General features: G+C 55.4%; 5 protein-coding genes across 5 annotated transcripts; 2 read left to right on the plus strand and 3 right to left on the minus strand.

The window, feature by feature from the left end:
- Nucleotides 1-2,629: 2,629 nt before the first annotated feature.
- CkaCkLH20_08041 (SPFH domain/Band 7 family protein) lies at nucleotides 2,630-3,852 on the plus strand (the record flags this gene model as incomplete). The annotated part of the gene is made up of 3 exons (XM_038890756.1): nucleotides 2,630-2,861; nucleotides 2,921-3,504; nucleotides 3,559-3,852. The coding sequence occupies 3 exons, from the start codon at nucleotides 2,630-2,632 to the stop codon at nucleotides 3,850-3,852; spliced, it is 1,110 nt and encodes a 369-aa protein (XP_038743939.1).
- Nucleotides 3,853-5,181: 1,329 nt separating this feature from the next.
- On the minus strand, nucleotides 5,182-5,793 carry CkaCkLH20_08042 (uncharacterized protein; the record flags this gene model as incomplete). The annotated part of the gene is made up of 1 exon (XM_038890757.1): nucleotides 5,182-5,793. One exon carries the CDS (start codon nucleotides 5,791-5,793, stop codon nucleotides 5,182-5,184), a length of 612 nt encoding a protein of 203 aa, XP_038743940.1.
- Nucleotides 5,794-6,512: 719 nt separating this feature from the next.
- CkaCkLH20_08043 (uncharacterized protein) lies at nucleotides 6,513-7,220 on the plus strand (the record flags this gene model as incomplete). Its single annotated transcript, XM_038890758.1, has 1 exon — nucleotides 6,513-7,220. One exon carries the CDS (start codon nucleotides 6,513-6,515, stop codon nucleotides 7,218-7,220), a length of 708 nt encoding a protein of 235 aa, XP_038743941.1.
- A 1,383-nt stretch (nucleotides 7,221-8,603) lies between these two features.
- CkaCkLH20_08044 (uncharacterized protein) lies at nucleotides 8,604-9,554 on the minus strand (the record flags this gene model as incomplete). Its single annotated transcript, XM_038890759.1, has 3 exons — nucleotides 8,604-8,685; nucleotides 8,965-9,117; nucleotides 9,226-9,554. The coding sequence occupies 3 exons, from the start codon at nucleotides 9,552-9,554 to the stop codon at nucleotides 8,604-8,606; spliced, it is 564 nt and encodes a 187-aa protein (XP_038743942.1).
- Nucleotides 9,555-16,457: 6,903 nt separating this feature from the next.
- CkaCkLH20_08045 (cytidylyltransferase) lies at nucleotides 16,458-17,675 on the minus strand (the record flags this gene model as incomplete). Its single annotated transcript, XM_038890760.1, has 1 exon — nucleotides 16,458-17,675. The coding sequence occupies one exon, from the start codon at nucleotides 17,673-17,675 to the stop codon at nucleotides 16,458-16,460; it is 1,218 nt and encodes a 405-aa protein (XP_038743943.1).
- Between the last annotated feature and the right edge of the window lie 1,344 nt (nucleotides 17,676-19,019).

Consider the following 19,019-nt stretch of genomic DNA (forward strand, 5'->3'; position numbering starts at 1 on the left):
TGGAACACCACAAGGCTTCGACAATTTGTAGGATGACGATGTTGTGGTTGGTTGCAGGGCGATGCAGGGGTGGCGAAACAGGAAACCTTCTCGAAGGATTCTAAAGTGGATTCCGGGGCTTGGCATGAACATCGGTGGGCTCCACTGTTGGTCGAATTGATGTCCGAAGGTCGTGATGGACATCTGTAAATCAATCTTTAATTTCTTTCCAAATTGCGTGGAGGCGAAAAAGTCTCTCAGAGAAAGCCTTCTTTGAATTCACCACATGTCTAGGCAGAAGGTGAGGAGGATGTTCTCAACAGAACCCATCTTCCGTGTTCAGAAAGTATCGTGAAATGACCAACCCTTTGAAAGCCCATAGAAGCATGTGATCAACCCGGATGCTGAATGCGATGGGTGTTGGTTTGGCGTTCATCAACTCAGAGATGAACTCAAATTGAGGCCCGTACGGGATGATGTCAAGGGCTGACAGATATTGGATATGGTGATGGACAGAGACCTCAAGCTCCGCAAGCTTCGTCGGGCGAAATATTGGCGGGCAGTGCCGGGTCACGCGTGCCGGGGGACGCTACGGCCACATTCGGCAGTGTGGAGATCGGGGACCGGCGTACATTGGCCGATCCGGAGGCTGGTGGTTCTGCCTAGAAGCTGGGCGCGGTCGGCAAATTAAGTGGGGGAGTAAGCGAGCCAGAGCACCAGGCCAGTCACGAGCAACGCAGGTTTGGAATTGGGACTTTCGGGAGCGAGGCGGAACCGGTCGGGAGAAGGGCGCATTGCAGTAGTGAGGCTTTGGGAGGATTCGCGATGAAGTCATCGCTTCCTCTTCCTTCTCGGACTGTTGGGAGGCTCTGCTAGAATTTATGCTCGTGATGATATTTCCGGGGCATCGTGGGGTCGCCGGACTGAAGCTTCAAGCGCCGGTCTTGTTAGGGTAGGTGAGAGTACGAAGTGCCTAGGAACGGCAAAGAAGTCGTCGCGATATCAGATAAGTCGGTGCAAATGAAGACCCGTAGCGTGGCATTCTCGGCGTGTAGCTCCATGATATCATCCGATTCTGCCGTACCCTCCCTTGGCGGGACTCGGCACCGAAGGGGCATCTGATTGGGCGGAATCGTCTTGGAGGGTGACCGGACCCGAAAAATCATGACACAGAGATGAATGTTTTGTGAAACGTTTCCCGTTCGCAAAGTGACCCCTCGATAATGGCCGCAGGTGAGCTACCCCTGGCCAGCACGGAGCTTGACGAGATCGGATGGCGTCTTGGAGTGGAGGAACAGAGTTGTTTGTCTGTTCATCCCTGGCTGCTGACTGGAGCACGGAGTGCCGTGTAGCCAAGGCTGACTTGAGATGGGATTGAAAAAGTCGGAATAAGGAATAGTACCGCCACGCCTGCGTGCGCCGTGGCGCCGCCGTTGAGAATGCGGTAGCGGTTGTCTAGGCAGCGAGGAATGAACAGGGCTGAGCAAAGAAAGTCGCCTCGCGCAAGACGCATCGTGGCATGTGCCATGCAATATCAGATTGGCCACATTGAAGGCCGCTAGGCGACCGTATTTCGCGATGGGCGCATGCGGAGGTGAAGGTTGATATTCTCTCTGGTTGATCGGGCGCGGCGCTCGGTCTGCGGATGAGAGAAGCCGATGGTGGTATGTGAGGGGGCAGTTGCAAGTCAGACGGATGAATCGTGATTGGATGCGCAGTGAAAAGTCAAGCCGTTGCATCGTCGTAGTCCTGCCACCACCACAAGAACATGAAGTCGCCCTCCGGGCCATTCGGGGGGAGGACATGGGCGGTGTTGTTGGGTGAGGAACCTGGTGATGCTGGAAGAAATATCGCGACCGCACGAACATCTTGAGCTCTCCATGGTTCGCTGCTTCCATCTTCGCTTCGTAGGCGGTGCCCTTGCTTACTCTCCAGTATCTCCAGTCTCTCCACTGTCGGGCACTTTATTGTGGGTTTTGGGGGAGGCGCTGCCCCGCAAGGTTAACCAAGAGGACCCCACTTGGAGGAAATCCTTGCCCAACAGGCCACCAGTGTGACTGCACCTTCCTCCAATGTCTCTCTTGCTGCACGAGACCCCTGCTCCACTTTTGCCGGCGCATTTGCAGCTGCAGCAGGCACAAATGGACCTATCACCAGAGGCAATGGCACACTGAGTGCCACCGAAATTCAAAAAGATGATTCAACAATGTCAAACCAAGACGAGTACGTATTCTTTCCTGTGCTCCCAAGCTCCCAAAGGGAAGGGGAAAGACAGCAGGAAGTACCTAGGTAAGGTAAGCTCTCTCCGCACCAAAAGAGACCAAAGCTCCTGGGCGCAAACACAGCCCACATGAGAACCCTGGCTCTTCCGCTCTCTATGATCCTTCATTGTCTTTCTCCGTCTGGGCAGCCGTCTGCCGATACCAATCCTCCTCCTCGAAACATCTGTTCATCTGCCGTGACACATCAACTACTTAAGCACCCCATCCCCATCCTTCTGGCTCTCTAGTCACTCCAAATGGTTCATCTCTCCGAATCCATCGACAAAGCCCACGATAATATCCACCAAGCTTCATCATCGTCTAGCAACTCCCAGCGCCGACTGCTACAAACATCTTCAACCCCATCGCGATCGAATTCTCCCGCCACAATGAGCGCTACTGCTACAGCCCCCCACCACGAGGGTTCCTCCACCGGCAAGGGCCGCGCTCCCGACTACCATGACCACGCTGCTTCCGAGACCACCAACGGCAACAATGTCGTCGGCTTCAAGCCCCAGGGCGGTATGACCGTCCAGCCTCCCACCAAGGAGGACCTGCAGCGCAGCTACGCTACCATCGTCGAGAACGACGCCAACCCTAAGGGCTGGTACGGAACTATGAGTACGTCCTATACCATCCCCATCTTATTAGACATCACCGTATTCTAACAATGCGCCCAGTCAACGCTGTTGGTTCCTGCATCGGTACCATGGGTGCCATCCCCTGCTGCGTCGTCTGCCCGAACCCCTACAAGAACGTCCAACAGGGTAACGTTGGTCTTGTCACCAAGTTCGGCAAGTTCTACAAGGCCGTCGACCCCGGTCTGGTCAAGGTCAACCCTCTCAGCGAGCGCCTCATCCAGGTCGACGTCAAGATTCAGACCGCCGAAGTCCCTCAGCAGACCTGCATGACCAAGGACAACGTCACTCTCCACCTCACCTCGGTCATCTACTACCACATCGTCGCCCCTCACCGCGCCGCCTTCGGTATCTCCAACGTCCGCCAGGCTCTCATGGAGCGTACCCAGACCACTCTCCGCCACGTCGTTGGTGCCCGCATCTTGCAGGACGTTATCGAGCGCCGAGAGGAGATGGCCCAGTCCGTCGGCGAGATCATAGAAGATGTCGCCGCCGGATGGGGTGTTCAGGTCGAGAGCATGCTCATCAAGGATATCATCTTCAGCCAGGAGTTGCAAGAGTCGCTCTCCATGGCTGCCCAGAGCAAGCGTATCGGTGAGAGCAAGATCATCGCCGCCAAGGCCGAGGTATGCCTCCAAATCACTCCCATGTAGTACGAGCATCATACTAACCTTCATCAGGTCGAATCCGCCAAGCTCATGCGCCAGGCTGCCGACATTCTGTCTTCTGCTCCCGCCATGCAGATCCGCTACCTCGAGGCCATGCAGGCGATGGCCAAGTCTGCCAACAGCAAGGTCATCTTCTTGCCCGCCGCGAACCAGACCATGCCCGACATCCAGCAAGCGCTCGCCAAGAACCCGACTGGCGAGTCGAGCGCCCAAGGCGGCTCCAAGGACGTCAGCTACAGTGACTTTGGAGGTCAGGACTCCGGCTTCCAGCAAGCCATCAACTCTCGTGTGATCGAAAACATTTGAGTTTGCACCTAGTGCTGACCAGAGGTTGTCGTGCTTGGAACAGCTTGGTCCCACTGATTAAGCCGGCCCCTTTTCGGCTCTCACCTTTGCGATGACTTCGTTGTTTCACCGACACGCCCCTCTGCGCTATGACGATCCCCGACACGACTGCTTTTGCTTTACAAATACCCCTGCTTGCACGACATATACAACACCAGAAAATCTTCAAAAACACACAATGTACTTTTACGACAGAGAAGGAGAGGAGGAAAGGGCGTACAGCCTGTTCAGGAGACGATACCCCAAATCGGCATGACCAGGTTGCACTCAATATGTTTTGCAGTATACCCAATTCGTTCGTTTGAGTTCGAAGGAGGAAGTAATGGTAATGGTGCTAAGATAGTAATGAATTCTTTCCAATACAACTACTTGAAGTCATTTGACTCGTCTCCTCGTGCATGAGATAAGAGATAGGTTGACGGCCATGAAGCGCTGAGAGGCTGGTGTCGAGTTTTCGCCAACGATGATTCGACAGTTTTGTTCCTTTTGAGATGTTGATGAGGCTGGAGCTAGAATGAGAGACTTCGGCCAAGCGCTAGGTGAACTGGATGGTACTGCCTGTGCTCGAACTTGATCTACGTTGGGTATGAGAATCAGTATATAAGAGCTTTTGGTTCTGTTATTTCCAAGAGATCAAGGACAACATCTCATTGTCGATATATCCATGCCTCACATACGTTTTAAGCTGGCAACGGTGGACATGTCGCAGCATTCTCACTCAGGGAAGAGCGTGATTAAGAAGTCGAACGCGAACCGAAGTGATTGACCGTACTCGCCGTCGTCTTTTGATTATTGCAAAGTATTCGCTACACACAGGGTACGAAGGTTGGCTGTCGATCGAGATGCCTGCTGCTCCGAACAACAAGTTATCGGTATTTCCTCCTGGGTGTACAGTGTGACTGTAAAGGAGGGGTTTCGTTTTTCGATCAAACCGTAGTTAGAAGTTGTTTGTTTCTCTTATAACATTATTCGTTCCGCATTAGCGGTCAGACATAGTATGGGTCAACTGTCGCCTTGGTGATCCCACAGTCATAGAAACTATCACGGCATCGATGGACTCAACACACATTCGTCTTAATCGGTCTCGCTGGTCAGCACCTCGATGAATAGAGCTGGCGGCAAGGGACAAGGGACTTGCGTTTAGGGGATTGTCATTTATATATGATATGTCATTCCAAGGTAATCCAACTCAAAAGAGGCGCAAGACTGACGTTTCCCGAGAGAGAACAAGCCCAAGCAAAACGCCGATAGAGAACATAAAGAGGTTCGCATTATCTCGTCACATCACCCCTAACTCTCCTTCCACGGCAACGAAATCTCAACAGGCAACATATCCTTCTCAACCATGCTCGCCACCTCACCCGCCTCCAACCCCTTCAACGCCTCCAAAACCTCCTTGTACGTCCCCTCACTGAGCCCCTCCCTGCGATCGCAGTACACGTCGACGCCCTCCTTGGTAAACAGCGTCGGCGCGAACCACGTAACGGCCCAGCGCTCCGTCTCCCCGTTCCCCGTCGTCCTCTCCCCCCACCCGAGCACCTCCCAGTGGCTGCCCACGAAGAACAACCACCCTTTCCCCCTCCAGTCCCAGGCGGAGGTGTCGCCGCCGGGGCGCGAGGCCGTGTCGACGCCCTTGACGGACTTGACGCCCGTCGAGGGCGTGCTCTTGTTGGACTCGTACTCGACCAGGTCGTCGATGCGGGCCGTGCCGTCGGGCTTGGCGGGCAGGGCGGCGTAGGAGATGCGCACGTTGCGGGCGTCGCGCCACATGGCCAGCGTGGAGTGGGTGACGGTCCAGGTGCGCAGGAGCCAGTCTATCGGGGGCGGGGAGAAGGTCGACGGCGGGGAGGAGGTGTATTTCGAGGGAGAGATGAGGTTGATGGTCGTCGGTGGTGATGCCATCTTGGATGGTGGTCAAGGAGCTTGATGAAGCTCGCCGGAACGGGAGGAATATTAGTTGAGTATTAGGTGTTCGGTAGCTCTCATATAGATATTTGGGGAGCAATTCGATGGATGATTGATTATATCGCAGATACGCCAAAAAGAGATGCGAAAGGGAAGATTGTTTCGTAGTCGATCAAGACTACAAACCGCCGCCCAAAGCTCCGTGATCCGCGCCAGGGGTCCTCGTTCCAGCTACGCGTTTCAAAAAATGACATCAGCAGCCCGGACCACAGCTTCTTCACCCATCCAATTCGCACCACACAGAAATCACACCTCAAATGAAAGTCTGATTCGCCAGCAACCCAATCACCAATTGTATCCAATAGGTCGTCCAACAGCCGCAAATACCCGACTTGAAACCAGACGACATCTACTGTCCAGGACCCCCAAAGAGCTCCCCACGAACCTGGAAATTAAGCGCCCCAGTCCCGAGCAAGGGTCTTCGCTAGGTTATTTCAACCGCCCTTGCCACGGATCTTCCCGCGCCCCAAGCTCCTGCTCATTTTCTTTCATCACCTCGACGCCGTCTCTCTCCTGCCATCGCCATCATCGCCGACTCGATTGAAATCTACCAAGCCACGAGCCCGACTTCATTGAACCGTCTCGTCGCGTCAAAGAACACTCCAACACAACCCTCCCCACGTCCCCGCGAACCCTCACCACAGCTCACCGCCACAATGGACCCCTCCGACCTCGACCCCGAAATGGCAGCCGCGATGGGCTTCTCCTCCTTCGGAATGCAACCGTCCGCGAAGAAGCGCAAATACAACAACCGAACCGACGCCGTCGCCTCCTCCTCCTCCGCAACCGGCGCGAACCAAGTCGCCCTCGCACCCCGCGCGCCTCCCACCACCACCTCCACCTCCACCACCGCTCCCGAAGCCGCAAACACGGACGAGATAGCCCTCGACTCCGACGACAACGAAGCCGACAGAGACGCACAAGACGACGACGGCGGCGGCGCGAGCCTCTACGCCGACCCCGCCGTCGCCCCCGCGCTCGCGCACGCGCAGAGTCTGATCGACGAGCTGGCGACCCGCGGAGGCATCGCCGCGGGAGGCGGCGGCGAGAACGGCGTCGCTCCGCAGCCCGTCGCCACCGCGCCGTCGGGCTTGCCTCAGAGACCCAACGCTTCGTGGGGCACGGAGATGGGCGCGGCGCCGAAGACTTTGACGCCGCGGAGTCTGTATCAGCGGAATATGAGGGAACGGAACCGGAACCCCCCGCCCCCGCGCCTTCAACACCCCGGCGACAAGCATTGGTATGAGGGGTACTACGACCCCAGGTCCAACGAGGACCCGTGGGAGGTGCTCGAGTTGAGCATGAGAGGTCGGGCTGGGGAGGTCGCTTCGTCTTCAAAGAGGCAGGCTGCTGGTGTGCCGTGACTGGAACTGAACTGTGGAATGGCGGAACATATGGCTGCTATTCATCGAACTTCGACTAGCGCATAACAGTCTTGCCCATCATGTCCTTGGCTATGGGTATATCAACATCACATCGTCAGACCCAGACCGACGTCACGTGATATCACAACCCCAAAGGAGAAGGGCATGGCGGAGCAGGGCATGGAGGGATCTCAGCACACCACATGGTACATCATTGGTTTTTCAACCCTCCACGGCGGCTGGGCTGTGGATATGGGGTCTATTACGGTATCATCTGGACGGTCTGCAGGGCACAGCTCTGCTATGGGGGAGGACATTACGGACCAGCAGCCCCCGTCTACTGGCCCCTTGACGGAACATGAAAGAGGTTTACGATTTCGCTACGGAGAGCCCTGTCATCACTAGAGAACCGCCCCGGGTGTCAAAGGAACAATATCCACGCCTGCCCAAGAGATCCATCACCTCTCGCCCTCGTCACCCTTCCCGAAAGAGCAATATCCCACCGCCCCGAAAAGGACAAGCGCCTACTTCTTTGACACATTGCCGCCGCAATTTTACCTCCCTGGCCGCCTCTCAGTCACCGTTGTCTCCTCTCCAGGCCCTTCGACTCCACAGAACCGATCTCTCGGCGCCATGGGGCCTCGCCTACTGCAGCTTTCGGGCGCTTGCCCTGGGCCCCGGAAAGGAGGGGGTGAGGTGTACTTTTAACCACGCTACCATCCCAGAATCAAAACTATTCGTCCAATCATATCTCGTAACCGTCCCGTAAACAAACTCCCCCAAACAAGGTCTCAAAGGAGCAGGGAAACAGCCCGGCAAACCCACACGACTAGCCAGGGGCCGCGGAGAGAAAACGAGCTCGCGTGTGTGTGGAGGACAAAGGTGTGGAGGGTCTTCCCACGCGGGCGGGAATCCTCCCCGCCATCATCCCCACGTCTCACACGGCTCGCTCGTCGCCCGTTGCCTGCCCAGCTCGCAAAAGCAGCGTGAGATGGGCGGCTAGCCCCATGGTCGCCCCGCGCCGTGCCGCTGCGCGTCAACATGCCTCCCGGCTGTCAGGTTCGCCCAGGGCCCCTGTCTCTGCTTTTCCCCCCCTCACCAGCCCAATATGTACCCGAGAAAAAAAGAGACCGTAAAAAAGGTGGAGGAGGTGTGTCCTGATTAAAAAGGAGAGATGCAAAGCAAATCCGGAATGCTGGTATCTTCGTTCCTGCAGTTCTGCGCAGGCAGGGATGTTTGCGGCATGTATGTCGTGCGTTTTTGGTGGTGTGGAGGTTGCTTTTGGTGGTAGTTGAAAATGACACGCTAGAAAAGGAATAAGGCTGAAGAGACGCTGCTCGCTCGACGTCCACGATTTCGCGCGGCTGAAGAGCTGGCGAGCATCTAGTACTCGGGCGAAGGGTAGCGAGCGCGCGCCTTGTTGTACTCCTTGGTGTGCTTGCGAGAAGTCTTGCTCTTGAGCGATCTGCGCCAAACCTTCGTGTTAGCCGCTTTGTGTCTCAGATCTTGCAGCCGCAGCCGCTGCCGCTGCCTCTCATTTTCAAGCTTCTGCTTCTCCCGGATTCCGATCGATGCCACCGAAACCCGCTTTTTCCTTATTCCCCCCGCTGGTTCGCAGGAAGTGGAAATTGCTGAGATCTCCGGGCCGATCGCCAATCTTTTCTTTTCCGCAAGAAGGTGTTTCGAGGTTTTGCTTGCGCGCCTCTCGGACCTCGGAATTGAGATGGATGGTGTCAAAACTTACGTGACTTTCTTCTGCGTCCACTCGAGGTCCGCGCGCACGTCCTGAGCGTCACGGTAACCCTCGTTGAAGCGCTCGCGCGTCTTTGCGAGACGGGCTTGCGCCTTCTTCTGCAGCTCCAGCAGCTCACGGTGCTTTGCGTTGAGCTTTCCTGATCTGTTTCTCAGGTTTCCGGTTAGCGAACCGTCCGATATCTTTCGGGTTTCCGGGCGTTGCCGCGCGGCCACCGGAGTCCCACTTGGGGATTGGAATCTTTCAACTCACGTTTGCGCCTGGACCGCGATGTTGCGATCCAGAGGGATGGGGTCAAAGGTCTGGGCGAAGCGGTCCTGCATGTAGTCGTTGAAGTCGACGCCGCTGGCGGAGTGGGCGCTCTCAAAGTCACCGCTGTTGCTGCCGGCGTAGCTGGAGTTGGCGACGGAGTATCCGGTAGAGTATCCGCTGTTGCTGTAGGAAGGGCCGGTGCCTGAGCTGACGGACTCGTCCGTCTCTGGGGGCGAGACCGAGTAGGTGCTGCTGTAGCTGGGGTATTGCTGGCCCTTGTGGTTGGGGACGGGCATGGGGATGGCGTAGGAGTTGTAGTGGGCAGACATGATGGGCAAACCGGATAAGTCGACGACGACGACGAAGAGGACTTGTGACGTGTGGGTGTGCGATGTGGGAACTTGTTTGAAGCAAACAAGGGATGACTAAAGTTCGATGCGTTGTGGACTGGGAATGACTGGCCACTTGGTAAGACAGAGCGCAAGGAAGGTGCTTGCTTTGATGAAGTTTATGAGAACGACTTGATAGACTTGAGCAGAAGCTTGCTTGACGGTCTGAGATGTTGATGAGAAAGGAAGAAGGAGAACAGCTATCCAAACCGCTCAAGTTGTGCCCTTTTATACTTTTTCCGAGACCCTCCCGGACTCCATCTCTTGTTTGTTCGGGGGATAAGACATCCAGCCTGGATTCGTCCGATGGCAGGCCGTGGCTGTTCATCATCGAACCCCGCCCGAGGGAGGGAACGGACGGAATGGTCCAAGGGCATGATGTGATGGGATGGTGAGAATGGCCGCAGACAAGCGACGACATGACATGGACGGCCATGAACATCAAAAGCCGGTCGACCTGCCTGGGCCTGGCTAGCCTGTGCGTTAGTGACAGGGAAGTGGAAGAGGCTAAACCCTGTCTTGACCCGCGTTCTGCTTGCTTCGAAGCTGTTGCTCGCGGGGTGGACGTGATATCCATCGACGAGAGGGACGGGGTGGTGGTGTCGAGGGTGTGGAGCTTTGGGGGGTGGTAACGGACGACGTGTGAGGTGATGGACAGAGCCATTGGCCAAGGAGAAAGCAGGGAAACAGATGGCTACATCTGCAGGCCGAGTTTCCATTTCTCATGGAGAGAAAAAAAACTCAAATAGAATAGCAAAAAGTATTGAAGGCAAATGAAAGAACCGAGCAAGGTGTCTGCATATGCCGAGGGGCGACTATCATGGGTCGTATTGGTGGAGATGGACCACGATGGAGGATGGGTGGCCCGGATGGGGCAATGGATCTGTCTGGAATATCCGGGTATGAGAGAGATGACAGCCGGGGGCCAAGGGGGAAAAAAGAGAAACGAAACAGAGACTGAAAAATTGGCACGGACTAGCCGGGGCAGAGCGGCGAAGAGCAGCAAGACAAATGCGGGCTATGAAGCCATGTAAGGCATGTCGTGTAAAACGGCGCCGAAGAGCATTGCAGAGAGAGACACACACAACTTTGGTGGGACCGGTAAAGCAGGGGAGGTAAAGGTCTGGTCAGGTCAGGTAGGTAGTGTACATACGTCCACCTTCAAAACGTATCCCGCCGAACTACTTTAACCTACTGAGGTAAGGCAAGGAGAGAATGGTTGCATCTGCAAGCCAGGGGCATGGGGCTCTGTGAGCAAGGACGGCCATGGCGTGAAGGGTTTCCTGCCCTTTTTGCCCACGCCCGTGCGGTGTCAAGATGGGAAGAGGTTGCCTTAGCTCGAGGGCAAGGGAGGTGGTGTCCAAGGGTGAGGCGTGGATGTAAGACATCCATTGGGACCTCGGAGGGCGAGCAAACGGAAGCTCGTTAGGTTGCCGGGATGGAACGACGACGGCCTTCCGGGGGTGGCCACGCCATGGACCGTAGACGGTATCCGTAGACGGGCGGAGGGAGAGTACGTATGACGGAAGCTATGCGGGTCGAATGTTTCCCATCGACCCAGTCAGACACGAGCCGGAAAGACCATTGAATGTCTGGGGAGGGGTGTGTTCTGATTCGTGACGGCGGATGGAGAGAGAAAATGGAATACCGTAGGCCGAGGAATGTGGACGTGGGGAGGAGATACACCAGAGGCAGCAAACACCTCGGACTGGTGGAGGTACAAGGCGGTAAACGTCAGGACAGAGTCAAATAAAGCCGGGGCCGCGGGGAAACGCGTGGGCCGTCGTTGATCGAAACTCTGGTCCAACGAGGGTGCGTAGTCAAGGACGAGGAGGGACGGGTTGGGTTGGGATGAACGAGGATAGGATAGGATAAGGTCGAGCAGTAGGGCAGGGCAGGGGAGGTAGGTTGGCAGGTTAGGAACAGGACAGAAGTCAAAAAAAGGATGGGATGGGATGGGATGGGATGGTCATGTAACGGGGTCTGGCTTGCCGGGGGCCATTTCTCCTCTCTCCGTTTTCCTCGTTCGCAATTGCGAACGAACCTGGCGTTCCTGTTCCTGTATGTATCTTACAAGTTTCCGGGTATGCCTTCTTCGTCTGCGTGTTCAACGACGGTACGGCAATGTACGGCAGGAAGAACTTAGAAAAGACCTGGTACCAACTCCAACGTCGGAACCAAGCCAAGCATGTACTTTGGCTGTTTAAAGCAGTTGATAAAAGCAGCGTGGGATTTCCACTCCCACCCGGCTCGTGTCGTCGTCTCGTTGGACTGAAGCGGACCACCTTGGGAGAATCGGGAATGCGGGAGAATAAAGGACCCATGCCATGTTGATCGGTCCTTTGATCAACTACCTAGGTAGATAGATGTCGAATGGAAAAAGAACCATCTTGAAAACGGTGGATGATGCTTTGCGGATGCGATGCGACTGAATTGCAGACTTGAGGCAAGTATCCTGTAGTTAACCCCGGGGTCAGGTCAGGCAGAAGTGCAGCAGATTCGGGCATTTTATGTGGTGATGCGTTGTCAAGATTGAGGACCGCGGTCCTTTTTCTTTAATTCTTTCTTTAATCAATTGGTTCTTTTTTTTATTATTTTAGTCTAACCTGCATTATTTTATTTTTATTTCTTTATTCCTACGGGATTCTATTTGGTTGGCTGTTGGCTGGCCGTTTCCCAATTAGGCCTCTTGAGCTGTCTCTGTCTGTCTACCCTTTCCCACTGACATTCTGACACTCTCAACTTGAGACTTCTGCCCCTCCTGATTGACTCGATATCTGTTCATTTCTCGGATTTTTCATTGGCGCAAAACGAATCTACTCCCTGATTTTATCAGTCTTTGACTTGCCCAAGGCTCCGGTAGGGCTCCAAGACCCCCCTGTACCAGCCCCTAGGTTGCAATAAATGCAGCGATGCAGAAAGTCGACCGGGGGCCTTCTCGGCTTAATCGCCGCACTTTTTACAATTCTCATTGGACATAAATGCAGAAAAGCGGCGCCGACTTGCTGGAAATTCGCCCCTCTGAGCATCCATCACCGATGCGAGGTGTGAGGGGGTCACTCCCAATTCAAGGCCCATCAGTTCGTTCTCGACGGGGGTGTACATATGCATCTCCAGAAAGACATGCGAAGAGATGGAGCTCAGAAACGCACCTCGAAAAGCCGAAATTACACTCGAGACTTTGAACCGTTTTCTCACACGTCCAAAAGGGCTGATACAGCTACAGAGTACAGCTGCCCGGACGGAGACGACGACGCAAGCAAGTTACCTGGGCAATCTTACATCTGCAGTTCCCTCCCAAGAGCGGCGGTGTAAGTAAGTCCCACGCCTCCGCTCCGTCATCGTCAGCCCGTCGACGGTTCAGAGGCAGCCCAAATTCCACCTTACAACGCAGAGGTACCCAAAGCCGAGAGAAGAAGCCCAATGAGAGCAAACGGCATCATCATCGGGATTCCTCTCACGGTCCAACGCCCCTCTCCGCCCAATGTCATGAGAGCAGGCCCTTTTTCCGATCTGATCTAGCGGCGCATTGGTTTCGCGTCACCCCCAATTCCTGTGAGCATGTCGTGCGCCATCATACGCCGTAACGCCCTCCGGGACTTGCAAATGGGAACGTTTTCCCTTCTCGAATCGTGTTGGAGCGACTGGGCCCTGGGGTGGGACCTGAGATGCAAGAGCACGACAAGGCATCCAGCGAGGCACACAGGTGAAACTTCTCTCGACAACCGGTACCATGAGCCAGACCCCAATGGCACTCTGCTGAGAGTTAGAGCGAGTGAGGTCGTCACTTGAAGACATGTATGTCCTATGTGCGCATGTCTGGCGCAGGGGTGACGCGGGCGTGACAGGCAACGGTCAAACGCCGACACGCGAACCCGCTAACCCGTCTTTCATGGGTCTTCCTACATCCGGCCGTGGTTCGCCGGGTGTGTCTCTCTCAGTCTCCTTGGCCGGTAGGGACCCGAGATGCCCCACGCAAGGTAGCCCCGGATGACGAACTTCGTTCTGGAAGCAAACGACTGAGCGTGGATGGAGGGGGTGAGTTGACTGCATGAGGATTCAGCCAGGGCCATCCTGGAGGTATCTAACGTCTGGGCTTGTTGGAAAAGAAAGAATCTTGTGAGAAGAGAGAGAAACTCGTCGTCCAGACGGAAGACCAAGGCTTGCCGGGTTGGTGATCCGGAGCCGGAAGAGAGGTTCTTCGGTGTGGGCGTGTACCTTGAGCAAGTGATGGAGGGGGAGGGGCATGACTTGCCCTCCATGCGAATGTGCGCCCGGGATCCACCGCCGACCTTGGGTACCCATTTCTGAGTAGTCAAACGGCACTTTAAACACACGGAGATGGCAGAGAACTGGTGGATGTTTCGTTGACGGCCATTCTCGAAGTCGACTAGTTGGATGGTGTTGCAGTAGGACTAGAACTTGACAGTCATGGCGTCAAGGGAGGTCAGGATGAGGCATCGAAAAGCGGCCATAGGTCAGCAATGTCTCTGGATGACAGGGCTTGGATTTGCATGAGAGGTGAGTGGTTCAACCACCAACGGCCAGTACCTCTTCTGTGAGGCTTGTCTAGACTCGAAAACGCCACTCGGTCTTTGTTCAGACTCAAGAGTGAATCGGAAGGGTAACCGTTGGCACTGACCCAGAAGCACTATCATCAACTCCGAGATACCGCTCACTAGCACGGCAAGCCATGTGAGTGAGTGAGTGAGTGAGTGAGTGAGTGAGGTAAGACATAGGTAAGAAGAGGACGGCCACATTTGAAACGGAAACGGTCTGTGCTACGGGAAACGTGCCTACTAAACCTTCTTTTCTTAAGTGACATTCATTAATTATCTCTCATGAGAATGAGAAGTTGAAAATGAGTGATTGACCGAAAACACCAAAACCCACACACGGCACTCCTCAAAACATACCGGGGTCCTGCTTCTCTTCCGCCCTGCTGTATCCCCAAATCTCGGAATCGCATGGCAAACCGCCCTCTATTTTCGAAAAGGGGTGGGACAACACATACACACATGCACACACATGCAACATGCCATGACATGAACCGCACCGCGCGCCGCAAACGCAACGCAACGAAACGCAAGCCCGAGATGCAGACGGGATGCAGTCAAACCAAGACGGGCAAGGCGAGCCATGGAGAGTGAGTGATGATGGGGCACAACCTCACTGGACGACTGAAGGATTCCGCCCCCATGAGCAGCGCATCTAAACCAACATGAACCTCCCATCCCACTCACTCGCCGCCGCCGCCCTTCTTCTATTCTTCCTTCCAGAGAGATTCGCTGTCGACGTTACATTCCCCCGAATCGACGGGCTATTTCCCCCAATTCCCGCAGATACACTCGCATACCCCTCCGCATCACCCTTTTCTCACCGCGTCGCCTCTCATCCAAGCAAATCGCAAGCCCAGTCAGTGATCTCTCACCCTCTCCTCCAAACAGATTATCCTAAATACACTGGACGCAAGAAATCATTGCAGATGCAAGCCTCTACTGCCAGACGCCACGCCACGCCATACCCATACCCATCCATCCATTCCCCCATCCATCCGGGAATTCATCAGAAAGCGCAAACGCATCGAAGCAGCAGTGCACCGCATTTCCTGCACGGATCGACCGTCGTGTAAGGTCAATCAAACCTCCGCCTCCTCCTCCTCCCTCTCCCATCACTCTCACGCGCGCATCGCGTCGCCCATCAGAAAAAAAAACCCTTCCGCTTGCGTGTGTCCCCCCCTCGTAAACTTCGTGACCTGCCAAATGCCGTACCCCTCGAATCCTTCCTCGGAATAAAAAGATCGGTGAGAGAGACAATTCGCACATGTAAGAAAACAAGGAAAAATTAGGGCCAGAAAATCCCCGTTCCGACAGCTGCACGACGTGACAAACCCGCTCGAGAAGCAGGTTCAGCACCGCCCTCGGCAAGGTCTGTGTTCTTGCTGCCGCTGCGATGCGGATGCGGATGCGGACGCGGTGCGACGAACGAAGGAACGACGACAAACACCACGTCGCCTCACCTTCGCCCGCTGGCTGGATATTATCCGAGATGTGTGTGGGCGCGATTCGGACAGAGATCCTAATCCGCGAGAATCTACCGCATGCGACTTGATCAAGAACACCGGTCCAACTCCACGGTCGCACTGGAGTGGTCGATCTCCTGTGCTTCCTCGGCGGCCGAGTGACGAGACGTGATCGCTTCGATGGCCTCGGATGGCACAATTGCTCATAGCCTCATCCTTGTCCCAGTGTGATCGCGCCAGAAAATGCATGTCAGATAGGTCATTGAATGGGCAGCGGCATCCAAGGTGAGAGAGAGAAGAGGGAAAACTCTGTTCGTTATCTTATAATAGCAGCTAGCATTATATACCCTTGGGTCCGGACATCTCAGTCGTCCATACGTTCGTCCTTGCTCCCATAGATATGTCCGTTCCTGTATCGCGATCCAAAGAAAAAAAAGTACACTGTTGTTGGTGACGATGGTATGTTTCCTCTCCCCCGCCGACCTCCTATGCCATGCTCCTCCCGACTCCCCTTCCCCCGATTCTGACTCCAATGGACACGATGATACGCCGATAAATCATGCATAGAGCGCCCTCATCCAGCACGGCGTAATGGATTCCAACTGTCGCGTCTCTTTTGGAGTACAGCGACGATCAGAAATCGTAACGTCATACCATGCTAGATAAACAGCACCCTTTCCAACCTCTCCCCAGGTGGAGGCTGGTATCGTTCCCCGCCTCATAGCCCACTGCCGTCGGTGTGCTAGTCGTCGTTACGCTAGCAATCGGTGAGTGAGCTAGTGTATCTTTTTTGGTTTCCGTCCATCTATTCCCCAGCCCTTCTAGCCAAAGATTTTAAGAAATCCCCAAATACCGGCCCCGCTGAGCACCGGAATCGTCAGGTTGTCATCCCAGCCGAAGATGTCCACTACCTCGCTGGCGGCCGCCACAAAGCCTGACCACAAGCCCATGACCCCAAGCGCTAGCGGTCCGGTGATGGTGGCCTGAGCATCCGACAGCCCCACGGCGCTTGCGATGGCGCGGGGTAGCTGGAGCGCTCCGGTGAACATGAACGGGTACTGCTCGTCGCCGGGGAAAGGTCCTGTCTTCGGTGCCAGCCAGCCCCAGAAGAAGTAGGAAGACGCGATGCCGACGATGAAAGCGGCCGTTGATCCCGCGAGCGACTTGCCGCGGCGGATGCGCGGGGTATACGCGCCGTAGAGTCGGCCGAAAGTGCTGGCGGCTGTATCGCACCAGCTTAGGAGCAGGATGGCCATCACGCCGATGTCCTTGGGGAAGAAACGAAGTGCAGCCCAGGCGCCGAGTAGGTAGAAGATGACACCGTTCCAGCCTGCGTATTCGCTCTCACGCATCAAGGCGCCGAGCACCGAGACATAGAAGCGGTTGAATGAGGCGTAGTTGTGACGCAGGTAGTCGGCCGTTGCGATAGGCATCAGCGCAGCCATGAGCCATGGTGCGACCGAGCTCGTCTGGATACCCGACACATAGAGCCAGAGTGTGAAGAAACCGATCGAGACGTGCAGCACCTTCCTCGGTACCTCATGCTTGTGTACAAATGTCCTCCATTTCCTGTGAATAGGTATCAAGCCCAGCGGACTGGGGCTTCGGCTGAAGTCTCGCCAGCTCCAGCCTGTGGGAGCGGCGGACGGAGGGGCGAGGTGGCCGTTGGCCGTCGGGGCTTTGCCATTGCCGTTGCGGTTGACGTTGCCGTTCACTTCGCCGTTGACGGCGAGGCCATTTGTAATCGGCTCGCTCGGGATGACGGGCGATTTGGGTGGTTTCGCTTGCGACTTGACGGTGGTCATCGGTGTGATTCGGCGGGACTCGATAGGAGAGCGACTCCGTGTGCGCGATCTGCGCATTGTCGTGGGCTCATATTCATCCTCTTGCTCATCCACCGGCTGAGGAGTGGAGAGGCGTTTCCTCGTTGCCGATCTCGTTGTCGGACCGAAGTAGTTTTCTGACGATGCATCGATCTCTGAGGGTGTCGGGCTCGGAGAGATGACGCGCGGTGTGGAGGGCACAGCGCGGACAGACATGTTGTAAGGAAATGGTGGCAGAGCAGGACAAGAGACTGCTCCCGTCAAGATGCGTTGGAAGGGGAGGAAGAATCTTTGAAGAGGCCAAGGTGAGGACCGGATATGTCTGTCTCTTCTGGAGATACGTGCGTCGTGGGGGGACAAGGCGGCGGCGGCGTGGGAGGCGTAGGCGTGGGCGTGGGCGTGGGTGTGAAATATGTCGAAACGTGAACAACGTTTATGGCTATGCTGGGCCTGGGATTCGAGAAGGGAGGCGGCTGTGGTTATTGGATCCAGGGTGATGTTTGAGGATGCAGCAGAGAACAACTCCGCCGCATGTTGAAGCAGGCTGGGAAGGGGAAGAAGAAGACCACGCCAACATGCGGTCGGTCAGCAGACGGCGTGACATGTGTTTAAAACGAGGAACTGGAGTTTGGACCGGATCGTCGGTGTCTTGTTGTGCTGCGAGTCCAGTGCCAATACCTTACTCTGACATTCAGGTGGGAGAGGATTTTTCGCCGAAAGGTCTATTAGCAGCGAGGTACCGAGTACCTTCCTGGGCGACGTATCCGTACTGTGTGTCAGGGCGGTGACACTGTTTCTTAGTAAGCCCACTTGGTGTTTGGACGAACATCCAGCCTTTCTTTTTATTTTGTTCAATATCTAAGGATGCTCTCAACTCGGTTTATTCAAGATTAGCATTTATGGAAACAGCTCCGTAGTGAAATGGTTCGTTTTGTTTTCAAGGTCCAACTAAGATATCATCCAGACCATCATATATGTCTCCCAAGGATGAACCATAGACAACCACAGTCTCAATAACCCGCAACACAGTGTGCCGAGGCCCGAATGACCACCGCCCCGAAGCCCCTCCAGACCAGGCCGTTCGGGTGCACGCGACTAATCCTAGAGGTAGGGACGGCCTTCGGGCAATTCGCAGGGGTCTTTGGTGCGATTGGATCCAATTTGAACGGCAGCGCTTTTTACGGGCTGCCTCTGGCAAGCATGTGAGAAGCCATCTCCGGCCATCCCGCCGCTTCCATGTCGTTCTCCTCGTCGCTCGTCGGGAGTGGATTCTGTGCGGATTTCGCTCCTATGTCCGCCGTTGATGGACCGCTGCATCATGTACGCCAGAGACAATTCGTTCGTTTTCCTTGATTTCTTGGCTGACCGCCTAGTGCGGGTGGGCTTGGCTTGGGCTGGCATCATGGCTGAAAGTTTTTGGGTGGCATGTCATGCTCAATGACACTTTGGCTATGGTGCTTGTGCAACCCGCGCGACTCACAGTGGCTCGAGACGGTTGGGTGGAAGACGGGATGATATCACTAGCTTTGTCCGTGGGCGGTCAGACAAGGTCTTGCGGCA

The sequence above is a fragment of the Colletotrichum karsti genome (genome assembly GCF_011947395.1).
Source record: "Colletotrichum karsti strain CkLH20 chromosome Unknown Scaffold26, whole genome shotgun sequence".
In the NCBI taxonomy this organism is placed as follows: Eukaryota; Fungi; Ascomycota; class Sordariomycetes; order Glomerellales; family Glomerellaceae; genus Colletotrichum; species Colletotrichum karsti.